Below are 25,612 nucleotides of genomic sequence, written 5' to 3'. Positions count from 1 at the left end.
TGCTACAAGCTGAAGAACATGAAGATTCATCGAACGCAAAGTGTGTCTAAAAGATGTATGCCACAAACAAATGATGTATTTAAATTTCAATTCAATACTGTGTAGGTCCCACTTTCCCTAACTCTAACTCTAGGGGAGTATGCCGCCCCGTAATACGGCATCCCTTTCTCTCTCCCAAACAACAAGACAATCGGCCGTTAAGCTAAAGCAAATATAATATAAAATTTTATTTGAAAAAAAATATCGTCACACTTTTGAATTCGCAAATGTACGAGAGTCTGCTTAGATTGAACCGAAACCGAACACGCGAACCCAGAATATAGACTTCATTTATCGTGATTTGTATTTGTTTTGTAGCCGACGAAATTACACCAATAACCCAAATGTATGCAATTATATGTTTGTACACGATACGGATATCGATATTTAGGCTTGCTATACGGATATCGATATTTAAGCTTCTCTTCGCAAAGCTTGTGTTCAAGTTTTGTATGCATGCAGTTATTTTTTTATAGCGTTTCTCTGCCTTAAAAACCATTCTGCGATTTCGGTTGAAGCGATAAACTTTTTCTCTTTATCAATCGAGTTCTCTTTATGTAAATTAGAAATAAATCTAAAGCACTGAAAAGTTACCCCGGGGTAGTTGTCAATTTCTCAGGCAAAGCGACATAATATGGATTTTCATCCGATCTTGCATGACAATAGATCAGAGCATAATAATAAAAGCTTCAAATCGTATATGGCACTTTTTGTCTTGCTGTGTAGCAACAACCTACCCATAGCATGGTACTCGTAGGACTGAAACGTTAGCTATAATTTCGCTTATATTTATAGATTCGCGTGCTTCCAACAGCTCCACTTTAGCATCGATTGACCAATCAGAGCAATGCTTTGCCTTTGATATATCGCTTACTCCTTCAAAACTGTCGACTATGGCAGGGAAATCCAGTATGCCGGAAATTTTTTGCAGTAAAATAGGACACTGCTAGCTATTAATCAACAATTCAATGATATGCAATAAAAAATTCATGGTTATGAACATTCAAATCAATACGTAGAAATATTTCCAATCAAATGGTGACATAATAATGATAATTGATACAAAATAGACTGAGCTGTAAGTGTTTAAAACCTGACCACATTTCTACGTGTATTTTTCTTGAGTTTCTGATTTGCAGCTCTATATAGAAAATAAAGATGTGTTCCACATCAAAATGATTCTGTTTCGTCTAGACAATTGGGTCGAGACTAATGGCTTACTTTCAGATACACAATTTGGTTTCCGCAGGGGCAAAGGAACGAACGATTGTCTTGCGTTGCTCTCAACCGAAATTCAAATGGCATTTGCTCGTAAGGAACAAATGGCGTCAGTTTTCCTAGACATCAAGGGAGCTTTTGACTCAGTTTCTATAAATATCCTATCTGAGAAGTTGCATCAGCATGGTCTTTCACCAATTTTGAATAACTTTTTGTACAATCTATTGTCAGAGAAATACATGTATTTCGCGCATGGTGATTTGTCGACAATACGATTCAGTTACATGGGTCTTCCTCAGGGCTCATGCTTAAGCCCCCTTTTATACAATTTTTACGTAAACGACATCGATAAATGTATCAACACATCTTGCACGCTTAGACAACTTGCCGACGACAGCGTTGTGTCCATTATAGGATCCAAAGCTGGCGATCTGCAAGGGCCGTTACAAGATACTCTTGCCAGCTTATCCACATGGGCTCTTCAAATGGGTATCGAGTTCTCTACGGAGAAAACTGAGCTGGTTGTATTTTCAAGGAAGCGAGAACCAGCACAACTACAGCTTCAACTAGGGGGTGAAAACATAGCTCAGGTCTTCACATTCAAATATCTCGGGGTCTGGTTCGACTCCAAAGGCACCTGGGGATGTCACATTAGGTATCTGAAACAAAAATGCCAGCAGAGAATCAATTTTCTTCGTACAATAACCGGATCGTGGTGGGGTGCCCATCCAGGAGACCTGATCAGGCTGTACCAAACAACGATATTGTCCGTTATGGAATATGGATGCTTCTGCTTCCGATCCGCCGCGAACACCCATTTCATTAAGCTGGAAAGAATTCAGTATCGTTGTTTGCGTATTGCCTTGGGTTGCATGCAATCAACTCATACGATGAGTCTTGAAGTGTTGGCGGGCGTCTTACCGTTGAAAAACCGGTTTTGGGATCTCTCATATCGTTTGCTCATTCGATGCGACATTTTGAATCCTCTGGTGATTGAAAACTTCGAAAGGTTAGTTGAGCTTAATTCTCAAACCCGTTTTATGTCCTTGTATTTTGATTACATGGCTCAGAATATTAATCCTTCTTCGTTTGCTTCCAACCGTGCTCATTTCTTGGATACTTCTGATTCTACTGTGTTTTTCGACACATCCATGAGAGAAGAGATTCGTGGAATTCCGGAACACGTACGCCCTCGAGTGGCCCCTAATATATTCTATAATAAATTTAGAACAGTCAACTGTGAAAAGGTGTTTTACACTGATGGATCAAACATCGACAGGTCCACAGGCTTCGGCATCTTCAATCAAAACATCACCGCTTCTTACAAACTCAGTGATCCGGCTTCAGTTTACGTCGCAGAATTAGCTGCTATTCAGTACACCCTCGAGATCATTGAAACCTTGCCCAAAGACCATTACTTCATTGTCACGGACAGTCTAAGTTCAATAGAAGCTCTCCGCGCAGTGAAGCCAGGAAAGTATCCCCCATATTTCCTGGGGAAAATACGGGAACACTTGCGAACTTTATCTGAACGGTCTTATTTAATATCGTTAGTCTGGGTCCCTTCACATTGTTCCATTCCGGGCAATGAAAAGGCAGACTCATTGGCTAAGGTGGGCGCATTACAAGGTGACATTTATGGAAGACCAATCTGCTTCAATGAATTTTTCAGTATTTCTCGTCAGAAAACTCTCGAAAGTTGGCAAACTTCATGGACGAATGACGAACTGGGACGATGGCTACACTCCATTATCCCTAAGGTATCGACGAAACCTTGGTTCAAGGGGATGAACGTGAGTCGTGATTTCATTCGCGTTATGTCACGACTCATGTCAAATCACTATACATTTAACGCACATCTCCGGCGTATCGGGATCGTGGAGAACGGGCTCTGCACCTGTGGCGACGGTTATCAGGACATCGAGCATGTCGTGTGGTCGTGCGTAGAGTATCGCGACGCCAGATCGGAGCTATTGGAATCCCTCAGGGCCCGAGGTAGACCGACTGAGGTTCCGGTTCGGGATGTGTTGGCGAGTCGGGATAGTTCATATATGCTTCTGATATACCAGTTCCTCAAACACATTAATATACAAGTGTAATCTGTTACAGCTTGCTTAGAAAGTTCCTCCTATTTATCGACGTTATTTCAACTGTGGCTAAGAATTATTTTCACCTGCAGGTTCGACACTAACTTCCGCCGATTACCCCAAGTCCTCATCTGTCCACCATCTTCATCGGAACTAACAAGATCTTTTTGCTGTCACTAACCTTCTCGCTTCCCACCTCCCCGTCTCTTCTCCATCTCGATGTCAACTAATTAGATCTCTGTCGTTTTTAGTCATTTCGTTCCCATATCCCCATTTTACTTCGTTTTCCGCAATATTTACTTCTCTATATTTTTTCGTTATATTTACATCACCATCATCGCCCACGGAAGGTCGCTCTAGTCATGCGGGCCACCCGCCGGGTATTCGTAGCCTGGGGGTGTTTCCCGCGGACCCACACGGACCGAGGGATGCGGCCAACGTCATCTGGAAGACTCATGATATATTCCATCCACCGGCCGGTGCCGATCGCCAGCTGAAGGTTGGATCTGCCAAAGTCGACCACTGCGACCCCAATACAACATTATCCAATCATACTATCCTAGTTTTAAGTTAGTCGTTAATAAAATTAGAAAAAGTCCTTGGCACCTTAGAGCTAAAGCAGTGTGCCTTAAAAATAATTATATTATTGAATAAAAAAAAACTGCTGAAATAATCAACCAGTACATCCATTCCTTTCTGTGCTTCAGAAGGAACTGGATGTCCCGAATTGTCACATAAACTGAACATGTATGTATTTATGTATGTAAGTATGAAGCCACCATCAGTTCAATGCATTATCAGTGTATACGGGTAGCCTTACACTAGATCCGAATTTGACTATCAGATAGCTTTCATATAACTGCTGTTAAGAAGATCAAAATGGGTTTTGAGGACCCAGCGGCTTCCAGCAAGAACATACGGCCATATAATAAAGAATATAGTTAAACCAGCTTAAGCCCGCCTGATTTTTTTTAGAATAAAATTTTTATTTGGCTCATTTGGTGTAGCTTAACGTGGCCGATTGTTTTGTTGTTATAGGAGAAGAAGGGACACCGTATAAAGGGGACGGCATACTCCCCTAGAGTTAGTAAAGGAATGTGAGGAGAGTGGGATTTACAAAATATTGATTTTGAATTAATATACATCATTCGTTTGTGGCACAAGTTTTTTAGAGTTTTCTGGATCTTCACGTTCTTCAGATTGTAACGAGAGAGATTATCCTTGGCTGGGATGCTTTGTTGGTGTGCTCTGACGTCGATGTGACGTTTTAGGGTAGTTTTCATAAACTCAGTCAGTTCAAAACAGATGCACGCTCCGAAGCATCGTTTATACAGGTCATACTTTCAGCAGCGTAAAGAAGAGTGCGATAGAGCTGTAGACGAGAGAGAGATAGGGAGAGCACTATATTTGGGCATTGATAGTTTTCAAGAAGTTATAGATGAGAGTCATATAAGGAAGATTTCGAGTTGCCAAGACATCGCGGACTGGTACGAAGGGTGGTATACCGCGGGCACGAAGAGAACCTATGAGTTGGGACCTGGCATCACAATACTCGGCACACATCCAAACAACATGCTCGATGACATGATAACCCTCACCGCAAACGCAGACACCACTCTCGGCGAGCCCTACATGACGGAGATGCGCGCTGAACATATAATGATTAGATATAAGACTTGACATTACGCGAATAAAGTCTCGGCTCACGTCTAAACCCCGGAACCAAGCTTTCGTCGATACCTGTGGAGTTATTGAGTGTAACCATTGTCCCAGAGTTCCACTATTCCATGTATTTTGCCAGCTGGCTAGAGTTTTCTGACGACAGCAACTGGTTTCCCAGGTTCTCGAAGTAAGTTGTAGTGGCAGTGTTTAAAATGCAAACAGTATTTCTTTCCATAATTTCTTATGCACTTCAACCGTTTTATATTTTATATCACGTTAAAAATATGGAATATTATATAATGTAACTCAATGTTTTTTTTTTCAGGATTCAGCTACATATTTCACATGTAAAGTATATTTTGCAGAAGAATTTGACAACTTGCGTAGCAATCTTTTGAAAACACCAGACATCAGTGTTGAAAAGGACTACCACAAAACGAAATTGACTAAACTAATGAAAGACTCAAACAGTGGACACGATGAAAAATCGGTTGAACGAATGTTTGCTCGATCACTATGTAGAAGCACTTTGTGGGAAGCACAAGGTGGAAAAAGCGGATCTAAGTTTAGTAAAACGATTGACGATCAATTTATCTTGAAAGAAATGTCAAAAACAGATGTTTCCATCTTTGAAAGTTTTGCTCCAAATTATTTCGAATATCTGCACCAATGCCTTGCAACGGATCAACCAACATTGCTTGTAAAAATTTTCGGAGTATTTAAGGTGACCGTTAGAAGAAGAGAGTAAGTAGCATAAATGAAGATTCAATAACTATTCATTACAGTATGTGTATTTTTTTTAGAAAAGTAAATAGTTTTAAGGTTTTAGCACTATTAGGTGGGGTCAAACGTAACGTTATTGAAAAAATCAGGTGTTTTAATAATAATAAGAGAGTATTGCCCAATACTAAATTTTGGATTCGGCGTTCGGTTCGGAAGTTACAGGTGTGCAAGTTAAGGGAAAAAAAGTACGGGTGTGTAATGTCAGGGACATAACTGGATGTCGTGAATACGAATAAAACTGACACTTTTTCTTTATACTTCCGAATATCAAATAGTTCAATCGATTGTGTGAATTGTGCAAGTTTTCCCTTGTTTCACTACTAGAATTTGAAACGATATACCTAGACAGAAGAACAGAATAGTTACATTAAACTAGTATAGTTTTTCATGATAAAATAATGCTGGTTCTGAAAAGAACCTTTTATGAAGCGTTCGAGATGGAGAGTGACGAGTTGAGTTCAAACTCCGATGGATACCGTTAACTTCCGATGGATACTACTGACTTCCGTCATCTATTTTCAGGCTGACCTGTTGTCCGTCGGTGCGGTACTGATATGTGTTCCGTCAGAGTCTCCTGCTACTTCCGCTTGCGGTAGTAAGCTTTGTATTTCGCTTGGAGATGCCTCGATCGTGTCATGATCAGCACGTTGACAACGACAGCCGAATTCGAAATGAGTCGGTGCTATGCATTTCATATAGCAAACATACAGAATTTTCACATTGACTCATTTCGTATTTCAGTGAAAGAAAGTATAAAAATTCTGCACGTGTATTAATTTCTGGCATTCAGAAGGGCCAAATTGTGTAATTCTCAAAGATTTTAAACACTGTTTGGGTATAAACGATACTAAACACTGTTGTGAATTTTCACTACCGAACGCCGCAACCAACACAATGGTGAAAAACAAATGTGATGCCGTCGTTTGTTTTGGTTCTTCTAGTACCCGAGGTACCAAAATAGTTTGCCGACTCTGCTTTAAAAGTTTCCACGGCTACTGTGTCAATTTAAACAACTCGCTAGCTAAACCCATTCGAGAATGTGCTGGAATTTTTTGATTATGCACACCGTGCCGGGAACTTTTCAATCGCAACGAGTTATCCGATGAAACTATACAATTGATTCTCCATCGTACTACCTCTGCCTTGAAGATGATCGGAACCTTGACGGATACATTGCAGTCGTTTTGCCGCTCATACTCCAATGTTTGTACCAGATCAAGTTGCATACATCGTTCTGTTTCACGTGACCCAGCCGAACGGTTGAATGATAACACGTTAACCAAACAGATTTTCGATAGTTCCTACTCCGTGTACCGACAAGACCGTAACGAAGCTATCAGATATAAAACGAGCGGCGGAGGTATTTTGATTGCCTGTTCTGCCACCTTGATGCTGCATCTTCTGCCAAAACGCATATTACATCACGACTCCTGGACGATTACAATATTGCCGGGTTAGTTCAGCTAAACGATGACTACAACAGTAAAAATCGGCTTCTGGATCTATGTTTTGTCAGTTATGAATGGTCGGATAAATGTTCCATAACCGTTGCACCTTCTCCACTAGTTGAAACTTGTCGGCATCACCTTCCCCTTCGAATCACTATACCAGTAGACACACCCGTCGTTTTCAATATCATTTCCGAGGCGACATACTACAATTTAAAAATAGGAAATTTCGATGCTATGAACCAGTTTCTGTTGTCGTTTAACTGGAAAATCTTATTTTTTTGTGGCGACTGCAACTCTGCTGATATATCAAGTTATACCAAAAAGAAATTCGTCGTGAACTTATACATCCTCCATTAGCAATTCTGACCTTAAAACGTTGTAAGTGAGCTAAACGGTCTGCATTATGGAAATTATCTAAACGGCCTTCGCTTTAATTGCAATCTCACTATCTCTACCTCAACAACGACTGAACAGAATGTTATACGATACTCACCTCCTTCGAATACTAAATAATCTGAGAATCAACCCTAAATGATTTTGGAATCAAGTGAACAAACACAGGAAAGGAAAGAATCAGGACTACCTGATTAGATGTTTCTTGATGACGTAAAATCATCGGCGATACCCGATATTTGCTACTTATTTCAACGACATTTCAGTAGTGTATTCTCTGATGAAATTCTATCGTGTGATTTTCAAAGCTATCATCAATATTCCTAGCCGATCTCCGACTGGTTCTCATCCCTTCATAACAACTGCTATGATTGAAAAAGCGTGTATTAAGATGAAATTATTATTATTATTATTATTTGAAACTATAGTTCTGGATTTCATGAAGCACAACAGCAACAACTACATTTCAAAAATTCAGCACGGATTCATGCCGAAACGATCAACTGCAACAAACTTACTCTGTTACACTTCTTTTATATTTTGATCTCTACAAGCACGCCTACAGGTTGATGCAATCTACACTGATTTTTCTGCAGCCTTTGACAAAATAAACCACCAAATAGCAGTAGCAAAAGTCAATAGACTTGGTCGAAGACTTCAATACAGTGCCTTTCGCTGTCAACTTGGGGTCCCTCAAGGCAGTCACTTTGGACCATTCTTTTTTTTAAATAACTTCTTATTGGAATACTAGCTGAATTACCCGGCGTTGCTCGGAAATGTTTCGTGAAAGGAAGGCCGAAAAAAAATTCTCGAAGTTGTCCTGCTTAGTAAAATACTCTGATTGTAGTGAAACATAACTTAGACGGAAACCCGATTGCGAATGATCAGTGTCCCATCTCAGATCTTACAATATTCATAATTTTCATGGTATTCTCGACAAATTGGGTCAGTTTTATATTTGAACCTATTTGTTAGGAACATTTAAAACACCTTTCAATAAATACCTTCTTAGTAACCTCCGAGTTTCGTATGTATATGTGCTTGTAATGTACTTCGGTACTTCCTCGTTACATTCGATCTAGAATACCTTTGGCTTCCAGGGCTATAATCAATTGCTACTCCCTCCTTTTTATAAAATTTTTTATGACATCATGAATTGCTCAAAATTTTTCATCTGATAATGATTATTTTATAACGAAAGGCTGTTCAACATCATAACTACATTCGTACTATAGAATAACGTTTTTATATAATTCATTTTACCAAGGCTTTTACCATTTTGGCCGTTTATCGAGGAGGAAAACTTATGAAATAACGATTCAGTTAATACAAATGTTGTTGTAAACTTATTTCCATTAACTTGAATCGACAGTTTTTTCAATTTACATAATAGAATGACATTGATTGTATGATTTCGTCAATTCAGATCAATGTTGAGAATACTTATTCCCCTTCCCTCTTGTGAATATTTTTGTCAACCTCACTTAGTTGCTAGAAATATACTGTACTCGTGAAGAAGTAGCAATTTGTCGTAAAACCGATCAATTTTCTCTTAAACTTTCCATGTTCGGGGCACTTACTCCACTCTCTCACCCTCAAAATAACCTTATAATCTATTTTAATTTAACTTCCTTTTTATCAGTGGAATTACTACAGATCTCCTTCATGATTACCCTTAGTAGTGTAAAAAGTATCTGCTTTTCAAAAAATATCGATTCTCACCTTTGGTACATGTGCCAAACTTTGTGGCGATTTGTTTAATTTGTTTCGGTCATAGACAGGTAGATTATTTTTCAGATCCTTTGAAATTATTTAAAGAAAAATACGACCTTGAAATTCTTGCCACTCTCTTGTTTAAAAAAAAAATGGGAGATTAAAATTTATTTTCAAAAACCCCTTCTAGTCTAAATGTCGGTTCTCTTCAAATTTCGTCATTGACCCTCTCCCCGTATGTTAAGGACACTACCTACACACTTTCCCCCCTGAAAATGTCCTAATGATCATTTCTGAAGAGCAAGAAGTATCTGTGCCAAATTTGTTAGCAATCCGTTCAGTAGTTCCGGAAGTTTAGCCGTTACAAACATTACATCCCCTTTTTAGAGGGACGTACTACATCCACCCCACACGAATACCCTAAGTTGCGCGAAAAATATCTATGGTCTTCAAAAAGTATCGATTCTCGTCGAATTAAATAAATTTTTTCATGACCCCTGTTAAGGATACTTGCTACGCTCTCTCCCCCATAAAAATACCTTTACAACTATCTCTGAAGAGCAAAAAGCAGCTATGCCAAGTGTGATAGCAATCCGTTCATTAGTGTCGGAGTTATGCCGTTAAATCCCCCTTTTCAAATGCACTTGCAACATCCACCCCCCATATATATCATATCTAAGATATGGGAAATGTATGCATGATCTTCAAAAATTATCGATTCTTGTCTAATTTTATGAATTTTTTCATGGCCCCTCCTTTTAATGATACTTTCTACGCCTCCTCTCCTATAAAAATACCTTTCTGACTATTTTTGAAGAGCTAGAAATAACTGTACCAAATTTAGTTATGCCATTACAAACATTACACCCCCCTTTTTAAAGGCACTTGCTGTATCTATCCCCCATTCATCAAGTTATATAAATTTCTTCATGACCCCTCCTTGTTAATGACACTTGCTACGCTCCCTCCCCCTATAAAAATACGCTTATGACGATCTCTAAAGAGTAAGAAGTACATGTGCCAAGTTTGATAGCAATCCGTTCTGTAATTCCGAAGCTATGCCATTAGAAATATTACACCCCCCTTTTTAAGGCACTTGCTACATCCACTCCCTCATAGAATCATATCTAATATATGCAAAATGTTTCTATGGTCTCAAAAAAGTATCGATTCTCGTCAAATTAGACAAATTTTTTCATAACCTCCCCCCGTTAAGAACACTTACTACGCTCTCTCCCATTAAAATTTCCTTATGGTCATCTTTTTTTTTACAAGGTGAAATGCATTTACGCACGGAGTGTGGGACTCTCCACAGGACTACCCAACTGTTGATTGGAACTACCCACTAAAACACCAGGGATCTTCAACCCTTCCTCCCCGGCACCACCGCTAGGTATTAATTCGGGGTGGAAGGCTATGGGTGCTCACAGCACCCTCCCCAGATTTATGCAGAATGGGGATCAGCATCCTGCTCTCGAGGGATCGATCAGTTGGATGACGAGGTCGATCCAGTGATTCTGGCTGGAGGGTAACTTCCGGTTCACTAGCTCCTCGACGACCCAGAACTGATGCTACGTCGCAGAACTACTCGACTAGTCTCCGCCAAAAGATCTAGTCTACACCGACGGAGGGTTCCCCGACGAGGGAAGTCCTCCCGAACCGACGCCTACGGTGCGCGTCTACGACCCAACCGAAAGGATGCCTAAGTCGATCCAATGATTCCGGTTGGAGCGTGACTTTCGGTTCACTGGCGCTCAGACGATCCTATCGGTACCACGCGACGATCTACTCATCTAGACCCCGACAAAGGATCTAGACTACTCCGACGGAGAGTTCCCCGGCGAAGGAGAATCTCCCGACACCGAGTCTCTTACACCACACGGGACACCCGATGGAGTGCCGAGGTCGGTCCCGCGATTCCGGTTGGAGCATGGCTTCCGGGTCGCTGGTACCTCGACGACTCGAATCGGTGTTGTGGCGGCTACTCGACTAGCCCCCGCCGAAAGATCTAGCCTAAACCGACGAAGAGTTCCCCGACGAAGGAGGCCCTCCCGAAACCGCCGCTTTCGATTCCCGTCAACGCCCGACCGAGAGGATGCCTGGGTCGGTCCAATGATTCCGGTTGGAGGATAGCTTCCGGTTCACTGTCGCCCTGACGATCCTAGCGGTATTACGCCACGATTTACTCGTCAAGTCCCCGACGAAGGATCTAGACTACTCCGACGGAGAGTTCCCCGGCGAAGGAATTTCTCCCGACACCGAGTTCTCTGTTACACCACACGGGACACCCGAAGGAGTGTTGAGGTCGGTCCAACGATTCCGGTTGGAGCATGACTTACGTACTACTCGTCTAGTCCCCGACGATGGATCTAGACTACTCCGACGAAGAGCTTCCCGGCGAAGAAGGTTCTCCCGGACCGACGTTTATTCGCTGATCCCTCTTGAGCCTACTACGGTTGCACGCGGCTAGCGGTCGCGGCTGCCTGTTGTTGATCCGCACTCCATTTCCGCTGCAATATGCCCGCAATTTGGGATGCCGCGGTCGACACTGCGTTCCAGTTCTCTACGCAGTGGCACATTCTCTGGATCAGGTTTTCCGGTGTGGTGTCCATGCCACATTCCTCCAGTAGCTCACTCCTTTGAGCCGCGAAACGGGAACATGCGAACAAGACGTGTTCAGCCGTCTCGATCTCGTCTGGGCAGCCAGGACATACAGGGGATGTCGCGTGGCCGAACCTGTGGAGGTACCATCTGTAGCACCCGTGGCCTGTGAGGAATTGCGTCAGGCCGAAGTTCACTTCTCCGTGAGGTCTATCTCGAGACCCTAGGTATGAGCCGATGTGTCCACCTGCCCTTGGTTGAGCTGTCCCACTCTTGTTGCCATCTGCGGAGGGCGTTCCTGTCTCCTCGCATGCTGTAGCGCTCCGCGTCTTCCTTCACTATCAGACCGATAGGCATCATGCTTGCAACCACGCAGGCCGCATCCCTCGATACAGTGCGGTATGCATTGATTACGCGAAGACACATCAGTCTATGCGTACTCTCCAGCATCTGTGCGTTGCGTTCCACATTTAGTGCCGACGCCCATACCGGGCTGCCGTACCTGAGGATTGAAACTGCCACTCCTGCCAGTAACCTTCGTTTACTGGAGCGCACAGGCGAGCTGTTGGCCATCAAACGGGAGCTACGCAGCCAGTCCTCCACCAAGCAGATTGAATGTGATGCACTCAGTTCGACCTCTTCGATGGATTCGCCGTAGACTGTCAGAGTGACGTCGTCCGCGAACCCAACTATCTTGACACCCGGAGGGAGCCTCAACCTTCCGTCACTGACTGGTGCAGCAATTGCTGGCCAGCTGCACAGTGATTTAGGTTCAGCTGTACTACTTGCATGCTGTTTTACTCCCTCCACTTGTTGAACAAGTAGGTCCGCCCATGACGTGGTTTGTGGCCTTCTTCTTGATCGCGCATAGCATGCAACGTGGCGTTCTTTCGCATGCATACGCCTTGTGCCCCTCGCCGCCGCAGAGGTTGCTCCGGTCTGGGCATTTGCAGTTCCACGACTTGTGGCCAGGTTCGAAGCACCTGAAGCACATGTCAACCACCGACGGTTGGTAAGCGGTCACTGGGCATACCGACCATCCGACCTTTAGCCTGCCCACTTTGAGGACCTTATTAGCATCCGTGGCCGATAGCTTAAATGTAGCTATCTGGGTGCCCTGCGGTCCTTTTCTCAAACGGGTGGATTCCTGTGGGACATCCGCACCTCCTTGCTCCTTGATGGCCAAAGCCAGTTCTTCTGCGGTGGCGATTTCATCCAACCGTTTGCACTGGAGTGCAACCTCGTTACGCAGGGCTCTAACTTCGGCCGTAGCGCCCAGGACTTGTTGGGCAAGCGCAACAAACTCCGTTCCGCCCACCTGAGCTCCCTTTTTAAGCTCGAGCAGCATCTCACCCGTCTTCGTACGACGGATGCTGCAAACTTCTTTGCCAAGCTCGGCTAGCTTTGCCTCACTCCGCATGGCCTTGAGCACATCGGTGTACTTTTCTTTGTTGGCCTTAACCAACAGAGCCTCACCTTTGTCCCTAGCCTTCCTCGCGGGAATGGGCCCGACCTATTTTGGGACCTTTTTCTTCTTGGCGACCTCCACCCATGGATTCTCGCCGGGTTCGATTACTTGACTCAGAACCGGGGGTAGAGTGCCGAGGTTTGGGTTGAGCCCCTCACCACGTTCCTTCGCCCCATTATTTCCGCCATGGTCTTTACTCCTTTTGGCCTTGGGAGTCAGGCGTTTACTTCCAGGAGAATCCCTGGCACGTTTTCGGCGCTGTTTATTCCGCTCAATCGTGAGCCGGAGCGCATAGTCGACCGCCTCCTGTTTTTTATCGGTATCGAAGGTAAGGGTTCTGTTTGAGAACACTTCTCCGACTTTCCGCCACCCTCTAGCCGCGCTATCAACGCCTCTTGGTCCCTTTTAGCTACGTTCACGGCCTTACGTAGCTTCAGCAAGTTCAGCTTTAGCTCGTTGCTGATGTTGGATTTCTCCTGCGCGAATTCAATAATCGCGTCGAGTTGTTCTATGACCGCTGTCATACTCGGCTTGACTACTTCCTTCGTTTGCTCCTGGTACTCAGGCTGGTCCGCTGGTTTGACATGGACATTGCTGTCGCTCGTCCCCTCAGCTACCGCCTCACTCTCCTCTCTCGCACCCGTTCTGGATGGAGACCTCCTCGAACCCCCTCTTGCGAAAGGGTTTACCTCCTTACTCGACGCCGATGTTGATGGTGTAGAACTCATTTTATATGAGTCCCCCTTATGGCTACCGTCAAACCTAGCCGAAAGTAGTCGCTATCATGATCCCATGGTTACCGATGCGGTGCAGTGAGGCCATGCGAGGGTTGGCTTTACGCTCAGAGCCGGATCAGCGCAAATCAGGAAAAGGGCATCTGAACCTACTTCCACCCAGTCATCCCAACCAGGTGGCTGAAAGTGAGACGGCGTGCCATAAGGCCTCTATATATTCCGATCTACCGTATCGTATCCATGGATGGTGTGGTAGCCAGTATGCCATAGTAAGGACCTCACTGGCGTTAGTCCTAACGTGCCGAATCGGCACTCCCGCAGGGCTTGTGCACTTTGTGCGGCACACGATCGCTTTAGTAGGACTTGCTTGCGGATACATGCAGCTTTTTGTAGAGGATTAGCAGAGCCCACTGCCAAACCCCACCACATCCTAGGCAAGCCCTACAACTCGCAGTTGCCGGGGGAGGGGTCGTCAAGCCCTTAGACATAGTCCCTGCTGCCCCAAAAGTCCTTATGGTCATCTCAGAAGAGCAAAAAGTATCTGTGCCAAGTTTGGTGGCAATCCGTTCAGTAGCTTCGGAACTATGCCGTTTTAAACATTACACCCCCCTATTTAAAGGCACTTGCTACATCCACCCCCATAGCCATATCTAAGGTATGCAAAATGGTTCTGCGGTCTTCAAAACGTATCGATTCTTGTCAAGTTATATGAATTTTTCCATGACCCCCCCTTGTTTATGACACTTGCTACGCTCCCTCCCATAGAAATTTACTTCCTAAACCATCTCTGAAATACAAGAAGTACCTGTGCCAAGTTTGGTGGAAATCCGTTCAGTAGTTCCGAAGTTATCGCGTTACAAACATACAAACTTACATCCATTTATATATATATATATATATATATATATATATATATATATATATATATATATATATATATATATATATATATATATATATATATATATATATATATATATATATATATATATATATATATATATATATATAGATATATATATATATATATATATATATATATATATATATATATATATATATATATATATATATATATATATATATATATATATATATATATATATATATATATAGCTGAGTTAAAATTAAATTATTAAGATTTAAATTGTGTGTTCAGCCACAAGTGGTTACTTTTCAGCCCTATTATATACATGATTTGGTTATTACCAGACATCATTTGCTTCCGCAATTCTGTGATTTCTGTGTAGGAAAAATTCTAAACCTACTTGTATTGTGTAATGGGGAAAAGGAACTTATATGCTAACTTACTAACTAATACGCGAACTAATAGCGAATCGATTCAATTGAAGATTGTATCGATTTTGGTTGGAGTTTGCTTATAATATTATGTGATATTACATCTAACGGTTCTATATTTGTGAGTCTGTGTAACTCATTTGTACTAAAACAGGGAGGACGCTTCAAAATCATTTTCAGAATTTTATTCTGAATCCTTTGAAGCGTTTTCTTTCTGGTGGAACAACAACTTGACCAAATTGATACTGCATGAAGCATGGCTGGTCTGAAAACCTGTTTATAAATTAATAATTTGTTTTTTAGACAGAGCTTAGAATTTCTGTTTATAAGAGAATATAAACATTCAATATATTTATTACACTTTGCCTGGATTCCTTCAGTTTGGTCCTTGAAAGTGAGTTTTTGGTCATAAGTTAAGCCTAAGTATTTTTCTTGATCAGACCATTTAAATTCCAAGCCATTCAATTTGAGAATGTGCTTATTGTTTGGCTTTTGGCTTATGAGGAAAGATAATTAATTGCGTTTTTGCTGCATTTGGTTTAATTTTCCAATTTGACAGATAATCACTGAAAATATTTAAACTTCTTTGTAGGTGACTGCAGATCACTCTTAGATTTCTACCTGTGGCTAACAGACTTGTGTCGTCACAGAATAGCGATTTCTGACAACCAACGGGTAGATTTTTAAGATCAGAAGTGAAAATATTATACAAGATTGGAGCTACGCTCGTACCATGCGGAACACCGGCTCGTACGGGTAGCAATTCAGATTTACAATTCTGATAGCTAATTTGAAGAGTACGATCAGTTAAATAATTTTGAATCATTTTGATCAAATAAATAGGAAACTGGAAATCAGACATTTTTGCTATTAAACCTTTGTGCCAAACACTGTCGAATGTTTTTTCTATGTCTAGAAGAGCAACTTTAGTGGATAACCCAGAAGATTTATGTGCTTTTATGATCTTCGTTACTCTTACAAGTTAATGAGTAGTTGAATGTTCATGACGAAATCCAAACTGCTCTGGTAAAAAAATTGAATTCTCATTTATATGAGACATCATTCTCAACAAGATATTTTTTTCAAAAAGTTTACTGATAGAAGAAAGTAAACTAATTGGTCGATAACTTGATGTTTCTGTTGGGTTTTTATCTGGTTTGAGGATAGGAATTACTTTAGCGTTTTTCCATCTTTTTGAGAAGTTTGTTTAATTTCTTTTTGTAAATCCTTAACTAAGTTTTTCATAGTAGGATCACGAGAACGTTGATATTGTCGTGGACGAACATTCTTCAACCGAATGACCAGTTGAAGACTGTCATCGATGATAGGAGCATTTAATTTAGTTTGAGCTTTACGAACTGAGAGATTTCTAGCTTCGATAATGTAATGATTCAAATTATCTATTGCTGTATCGATGTCCGCAGATCTTTTTAAAATAATTTCATGATCCACATGATTTTCAATGTGAGATTTGTATTCAAACCAATTTGCTCTACGATAGTTGAATATCTAACTAATTTGATTAATTACAGCTTCGTTGGAAAGTCTGAATATTACAGCAAGATGATCTGAGTCAAAGTCAGCATGTGTAAAAGGTTCACTACAAATGTGACTTTGATCTGTTAGAACCAGATCAATTGTAGAAGGATTTTTCACGGAGGAGAAGCAAGTCGGATTACTGGGATGAAGAACTGTGAAGTAACCAGCTGAGAGTTGATTATGAAGTATTTTAGCATTACTGCTATTTTGCCCACTGCAAATCACCTTTAAAGAAATTTATTTGTTCGCCGGTGAATTGGAATGGCAAATATCCTCCAGGGATGAAATAAATTTGGACCATTCCTATTTTTACTCTACCTCAATGATCTCAACTTCATATTGAAATGCCACAAACTATCGTTCGCAGACGACTTCAAGCTATTTTTTTTTGTTTAATTTCAAGAAGTCACTATACATTTGCAATCACAGTTGGACTTATGCAAAAACTGGTGTCAGGATAATAAAATGGTTTTGGATGCCTCGAAGTGTTCCGTTTTGTTGTTTACTCGTAAACGCTCGCTGATTATCTACGACTATAGCATCTCGCACAATATACTGAAACGTGAATCTCAGTAAAAGATTAGGTTATCATTCTTGATTCCAAGCGGCACTTTAAAGGCCTTCAAGCTCTTGGGTTTCGTCTTTCGTGTTACCAAAAGCTTTACTAATATACACTGTCTTAAGGCATTATATTGTGCTCTTATCCGTTCGACGCTAGAATATGCAGCTGTTGTCTGGGTACCTCACTATCAAATCGACATTGCACGCATCCAGCGTAAATTTGTTAGATTCGCTCTGCGCAACAGAACATTCAATAGCTGATCCAATGTTTTTGACTTTCATCTATCTCGAAATATGATTAAACGATTGTTTTATAGTCACTTAACTTTGGATCAGTATCTGTTTGTAACCGTTTCTACTTTTGTTCAATCATCACTAGGTCTATCTCCCATCACCGTTGGAAACTAATTAGATTAGCTCGCTGATACTAACCCTTTACCTTCTCCTCTCATTTTTTCATCTTCTGTATTTCTATTGGAAACTAATCAGATTCGCTTGCAAATACTAACCCGCTAGCCCTTCCTTTTTTTCTTCGTCTTCCACCATCTTTTCGATCACTAATTAGATCTACTTGCCAATTCTAACCCGTCTTTTTCTCCGTCTAACACCATCTTTTCGATCACTACAAAGATCTACATGTCGATTCTTACTCCGTTGTTCGCCTACGCTTACGTACTACTCCCTCCATATGCCTTCATCATGCATTTACTTATTTATTTCTCTCTTCTCTCTCTGGCTGTTTAAGCAAGAACACTATTGCTGCCTTGTATAGGTTTAGTTTTTTTTTATTTGAAAGATATTTTTTATTCAGGCCTATTTGCGTACAAGCTTTACGTGGCCGATTGAGCCTATTTTTTAAATATTTTTTTTTTAGTTGGATCTCGTTGTCACCCTTTTCTAGAGGAAGAGGAGAGGGAGAGGAGCTTCAATTTCCCTCCTGCAAGGATTGAGGGGCACTTCGTACGTGGTTCGTCTCGTCATCCATTGCCGAATCGATGGTATTGTTGTCGATTTCCGTCTTCTTTTCGTTGCTAGTTGCTGTAGATGCGCCTTGTTGTACATTGGTTGCAATTGCTGGTTGGTTGGAGGGTAAGTTGTTAACTGCAGCTGGTGTACTTTGTTCTATAAAGGATGATGGTGGATTCATTGAAGGGGATGCTTCATTGTTGTTGGTGGCTGTCACAGGTGTACTGGGGTTGCTTGTGGTTGGTGTGAAGTAAGCACCGTTGTCCTTTGGTGTGGTTGTCTCCTTGTTTATCACATGGCTTATCGTAGTGAACAGCTTTTTGGCAATATTGAAATGTGGCCATCTGATTGTCATAGGTAACAAGTGATTTGCACGGAATTCTGGTATCTTGACCGAAAATCACATAAGAAGGTATAGCCTTCTTCAAGTGTATGCGTAATAAACGTACGCCATTTAGAATACCGGGGAAAAAATTCTTCCACTTTTCTTTTCCGATAGAGAGAATCTATCCGTATTGGGACATAGTTTTGCGAATATATGAATCGAGAATGTTGTATTTAATGTTCTCGTGCTCCGCATAGTGCACATTGTTATTGCCTTTTGCGAATTGAATTGCATCCAACTCTTTATAAAACTGGATGTATACAACATTATTCGTCTTAATTCATTGAAGTAAATGCACACGTTGAATGTCAATATGCATTTGCTCCTTAAGCAAACCTTCAAGTTCTCGTATCGAAGGTCGAATTTTGCACTGCCTGAAGTCAACAACAATTGTATTCTTTCGTGTCGGCGGTAGCTTTTGTTCGTTTGGTTCACTCATTTCGAGGTCGTTTTTTTGTTCACTACACAATACTGTACTTGGTCTCTTCTGTCCCGAACGTAAGCGGTTTTGTTTTATCGATTGATTTGGATGAGATGTGAAACCGAACTGGAGGTTTAGTTTTAATTGTTAGTGTTAAGCCTTATTGTATCTGTTGGATCTATTGATACAAAAGATGAGAAGGTTTTATGCCTGCTGAAGAGAGCGATTGCCAAATTTCATCTCCATCGGTCTTTTCCTTGCTCCCCAAACTAAACAAAAATAAACAAAATAAAAGGTTGGAGCCATTAGGCTGATTATGCATACTTTTACCCATTGTTGTCCATTTTCCGTTGTATTTTGCTCTAATGCAAACGACCAGCAGCAGGATGATGCAACCGATCTTCTTTGAAGGGAAACTAGCTCTGCGACCTAAGCGTTGAAATGAAAGCACGACCTGAGCGTTTTAGGCTTTATGCCACGCAAAAGGTCTACTTTCATTGCCGACTGCTCCTCCTGACGACAGAAGTACAAATGAGAGTGCGACCTGAGCGTTTGAGGTTTTGTACCACGCAAAAGGTCTGCTCTCATTACTGGCGACTGCTGCTCCCGTCGATCGAAGTCCAAAGATAGCACAACCTGAGCGTTTGAGGTTTTATGCCACGCAAAAGGTCTGCTTTCATCACCGGTTGCTCCTCCTGACGACCGAGGTCCTAATGAGAGCACGACTTGAGCGTATCACGCTTTATACTTGGTTTGTTCTTACTGATGTTGGTGGGAAAACCTCACCTCGACATCCAGATCCAGAAGCACTAGAAGGAATGAACAAGTTTCAATCAAAGTTTATCAGCAAGATCAGTAGATAATCGAAACTGATATGTACCTGACTACCTTAAAACCATCGTACGGGTGCAAAAATGGCAAGAAAGCGTGATGAATTTTCCTCAAATTTTAGAACACATTAGAAAAAAAAGTTAGAACACATTAGAAAATTTTGAAAAGGCGTCCCGTAGTAAAGTAACTCGTATTCACGACAAAATGTGCATTTGATTTTCTCGAAAATGACATAGCGGATTTTCACAAACTAAGATTCAAATGAAAGGCTTTATAGCTCTTCAAAAGTTTCTGGAACATTTATCCGGATCCTACTTCCGGCAATTTCAGCAGAGTCCTTGTCTCTATAATTAATATTCAGAATAAAATATTATTTCACAGAATTTTTGCTCTTCTGATATGGAGAAGTTATACAGTCACTTTAAAAACCGATCTTTGCACCATTCGAATGTCATATACCATTCAAATCAGTTCGTTGAGTACACAAAATGTCTGTCAGTACACATAGCGTATGTGAGTATGTAACATTTTGTACACTCACTTTTCACACTTTCCTTTTCTCGGCTAAACCTTTCTTAAGATATAGCGTGTCTGATTTTCATAAACTTAGATTCAAATTACAGGTCTAATGGCCCCACACAAAACTTTAGAATTTCATCTGGATACGATTCTCGAATTACAGGATGAAGAGAGTTAAAAACAATTACATCGCCAGCATCGTAAAATATTATCTAAACTGGTCATTGTTAGTAGACGGCATATCAAATCCATTCCGGTTATCGTGAAATTACTGAATTTCATCTGGATCCGGCTTCCGGTTCCGGAATTATTGGGTAATCGTTAAATTTTTTATACCACCGTTTTAAGCGACGAAGCAAAAAAGGGAAACATTCTTTTCGCATTTCTCTATAGAAAGGTATTAGAATTCCTGGAAGAACCGACTATCGAACGGAGCCTCGGAGGCCCATAGTTTGAAAGCTATTATTGGGCCATTGATCAAGTTCGAAGATAAAATGGCTACGACTTCTGGTTCCAGAGATATGATGGAATAAATAATTCTGCCCGTAATTCTGCACAACGAGATAGTTATGTTTTTCACGCTTATAGTTTTCAGTATGCGTTACCGAGTAAACGGAAACGTCTCAATTGGCTTGCGCGCAAGACAGACTTCTTTGTCCGTGTTTCAAGATGGGTTCCGAAGGTACCTCGATTATTTCATTGCCGATCAACAGTCCGCCAACCCAGACTGAGGGTGTATGCGGGGTCATACAGGGCGGTGTTCGTATCCATCACGTACCCAACGGTACACCACGTGCAGTAAGTCCCAGCTCGCGACATAGGCCTTCAGAACTGAACATCGCTACGATGGGACAAGCAACTAACACCAACTGACCGATGTCGGGTGATTTGCAAGTGTGAACCAGTAAAACTGTTCGTAATGGATCGCAATGTCCTCTTGAAAGCAAGAGCGTAAATGACCTGTGTGTCAACCACAGGCCAGTAACTGTGCTTCGGATAATCGAGTTCAACGGGCTTGAGCCCTTGCCAGTTTCACGTACTTTTTTTTAATAACGATTTATTGAAATATGAGTTAAAATTAAAGTATTAAGATTTAAATTGGGTGTTCGGCCACAAGTGGTGATTTTGCAGCCCTATTATATACATGATTTGGTTATTACCATGAAGACATCATTTGCTTCCGTAATTCTGTGATTTTTGTGCAGATAAAATTGTAAACAAAATTGTATTATGTAATGGGGAAAAGGAACTTATATACTAACTTACTAACTAATACAGAGAGCAAATCAATTTAATTGAAGATTGCATCGATTTTTGTCGGAATTTGCTAATAATTATATGTGACCTTACATCTAATGGATCTTTTTTTTTGTTTCGATTATAGAGGTTTTAACCTTAAGGTCATTCGCCTCTTCGGGCCAGAAATATTTTCTGACCCTATGTGCGGGGATGGGAATCGATCCCAAGTGGGCTGCGTGAAAGAGCATCGACTTACCCATCATTTGATTATAAATTAATAATTTGTTTTTTTTAGACAGAGCTTCGAATTTCTGTTTATAATAGAATATAACATTTAATGTATTTATTACACTTTGCCTGGATTCCTTCAATGTGATCCTTGAAAGTGAGTTTTTTGTCATACGTTAAACCTAATTATTTTGCTTGATCAGAGCATGTCAATTCCAAGCCATTCAATTTGAGAATGTGATTATTGTTTGGTTTAAGAAAAGAAGAATTATCGTCAACCGGGTCGATTAAGCCCTTCCAATTATATACAGTTGACAGCGCTCTGGGGAACAACTCTTTGATCAATTTAATAAGTAAAATGTTTCCCAAGCCCAGTGCGTTGATTAGAGAGAACTAAGGCAAGGGCACTAAACGACCGTTCAACAGAGACTTGGTTCGATGGTGTGGATAGTACAACCATTGCTACTGTATATATATATCTGGGTGCGCAGTTACTACAAATGGTCCCACACGTTGTAGTTATGTTTTTGGCATGGCTCTAGGTCTAAAGACTTAACTTGTTGAAGAAACCCGGTCTCGCAACCAAGATTCACGGATTCACCAAACATTTGCGTAAGATACAGATCAAAATCATCTATCATGACGATTCCCTACTTGTACTAGCCGGTGTTTTACTCAGTTGGTAGATACGTTCCCAAGTTTCGACTATGTATTGCTGAATTTTATCTTTTTCCACAGCCGTGAATATTTTAGAACCTTGATAGCTGAATCTTGGATCGAAATATAATGCCATCTGGACGGCCTTCAATTGGCGCAAAACGTTCAATCTATTGTTCAACGACCGAAGTTGAGTTCCACTGTAACTATCGGGCAGATCAGACGTGAATTCCCCGATCGTGCGCTGAATGTTTTTATTCCGTTATCAAGGTCATTCCGTATTCTATTGTCTGCATCAGTGCGGTCGAGTGATAATTCGAATTAATCCGTCCTCAAGGTCGATTGTGAGCTGTGTAAAGAAGCACTATGGGTGTAACCGTTAGCCAGCGCCCGCTGAGCGCTGCTGCTATGTTGTTTACAAATACATACAGTTTATAGTGAAAAAACCTGTTTTAATCCACCTAGTGGTGTAATGATGCCTTTCTCATGTATAATATTGTGGTATTCTATTCAAAAATTTTCTCTTAGATTTTTGAATGAAACCAACAGATTGTTTGTGCATTAACTAGTATAACATACAGAATAAAACAGTGCTTTGATTGCGTAGGTCATCCTTAAGAAAACGAAGTGGGTTCACTTCCGACACCGGAACCCGAGAACCGGTCTAATCAAAGTCGGTTCGTACGGCCATCAACTAACATGACATACAAACTCTACTAATACGCACTCTAAATTAAGATTTAAATGTTTGTCGCATCCGAAAATATGCAGTAATTTTTGGTAGGACCATAAGACCTTTCAATTCAGCCTAAGATTAAGAATAACGGTTTAGAGTCCTGTTTATAACATTTTTTACGGATTTTGTTCCGCCAGTTTAAGTGACAGTGTACAATATTGAACACACTTTACCCTATAACTCCGGAACCGGAACTCTGATCTGGATGAAATTAAGGAATTCCGTATGGGACTGGAATACCTTTCATTTGAATTTAAGTTTGTGGAAATCGGTCAAACCGTCGCTGAGAAAAGTGAGTGAGATCTATTTTAGTATATATGACCACTATTTCCGGTACTTCCGGAACCGGATACCGGGAACCAGGATAGCCGGAATCGGTTTGTTTAGTTGCCTACTGATCATGACTATCGATTTGTGTTGTTTTGAGACCAGGTTAGAAAATTTTTGACGTTTTTTGTTTCGCCGGTTTAAGTGACGGTGTACAATATTGAACACACTATACCCTATAACTCCGGAACCGGAAGTCGGATCTGGATGAAATTCAGGAATTTCGTATGGGACCACGAGACCTTTCATTTGAGTCTAAGTTTGTCAAAATCGGTTCAGCCATCTCCGAGAAAACCTAGTGAGATTATTTGACACATACACACACACATACACACACAGAGACACACACGCACACAGACATTGCTCAGCTCGATGAACTGAGTCGAATGGTATATGACACTTGGCCTTCCGGGCCAATTTTCTCTAGTCGGTTTTTCAAGTGATTGCATAACCTTTGAGAAAGGCAAAACGTGTAAGGTTTCATTGTACAGTGCAGTGAGAAACTGCAAAAAAGTGCTTTTTTCAAAGAGGTTTTTTGCAATTCATTGAAAGGAATTAGCCGTTTGAGATCTAAAAGCCAATAATTTTTTTCTTTTTTTTCCCTGTTGTTCACTACCTTTGACCAATCTTTGTCCGCACGGACACATTTCCGTGCCATGACATCAATTTGAAAGAGGAGAAATATATCCTCTCATAAGCTTAAGAATTCGAAGATGTCTTTAGAGGGGGCTCCTAAAACTACAGCAACAGGAAGTGGTGCCAAAAAACCGAAGAAAATATTTCCAGGTCTTGGAAAATTGAATTCCGTGCAAGAATTTTCACCACTTTCTGGGACTTCAAAACCCCCGAACGTCCCTAAAATTGAATCAGAAAATTTACCAAACACTGGGTTTGTTAAATTCTCTGATATCCTGGACTGGACCATGACTTCCTTTAATATTTCAGAACCTCTTAAAAACCTATTAACGGCTTTCATTCCTACAGTTAAAACATTTTTGAAGCAGTTAACTGCAAAATGGCCCCTTCTTTCAACGATCGTATCCTTCGATGGCTAGGTCACCCACGGATACAATCACTGTTATTCAGTGGAATTGTAGAAGTATTAGACCTTTTCAAGCTTTTAATAATCATTCTAAAATTTGACGCATTCGCATTGTACGAGGCTTGGTTAACTTCTGAAATACCCTTAAACTTCCACGATTTTAACATTATTCGCCTGGATCGGGATGATTCCTATGGAGGATTACTTTTGGGGATCAAAAAGTGCTATTCTTTCTATCGAATTTACTTCCCCTCGATACCAGGTATTGAAGTTGTCGCATGTCATGTTACAATCATAGGCAAGGACCTTTGCATTGCTTCTATCTATATTCCCCCAAAGGCTCGGTTCGGCATCGGTGGCTCAGTTACATCATAGAGCTCCTTCCCGCATCGACGTTGGTTTTAGGAGACTTTAACTCACACGGTACGGGATGGGGCTGCCTTCACGAAAATAATAGATCAGCTATGGTCCATGATATTTGCGACAACTTCAGTATAACAATCATGAATACGTTGTTCGACATTGCTGGTTTGATTGCAAGTGGAAGGTGATCCCTGATTCCCACGGTAGCGAACATTTACCTATCATAATTTCTATCACCTACGGATCAGGACCATCGGAGACAATCAATGTTTCGTATGACTTCACACGAAATAATAATTGGAAAGACTACGCAAATTCGATGTATGAGAAACTCGAAACAACACAAGAAC

General features: G+C 41.1%; 1 protein-coding gene across 3 annotated transcripts in view; it reads left to right on the top strand.

The window, feature by feature from the left end:
* LOC131436393 (putative 1-phosphatidylinositol 3-phosphate 5-kinase) overlaps positions 1 to 25,612 on the top strand; it is a 366,150-nt gene that overhangs the window by 282,893 nt on the left and 57,645 nt on the right. For 2 of the 3 annotated variants that reach the window (XR_009230619.1, XM_058605096.1), the window contains exon 8: positions 5,332 to 5,750. Coding sequence is in view for 2 of the 3 variants with exons in the window: in XM_058605096.1 (XP_058461079.1) it covers positions 5,332 to 5,750 (419 nt within the window). In the remaining variant the exon portion in view is untranslated. Of the gene's footprint in view, positions 1 to 5,331; positions 5,751 to 5,809; positions 6,018 to 25,612 lie in introns of those variants that run through there. The other variant, XM_058605097.1, reaches the window with a different exon arrangement.

This window comes from Malaya genurostris, chromosome 3 (genome assembly GCF_030247185.1).
Source record: "Malaya genurostris strain Urasoe2022 chromosome 3, Malgen_1.1, whole genome shotgun sequence".
NCBI lineage: Eukaryota > Metazoa > Arthropoda > Insecta > Diptera > Culicidae > Malaya > Malaya genurostris.
Note: the sequence above shows the minus strand (reverse complement) of the source record. Positions and strands in the feature narration are given on the sequence as shown.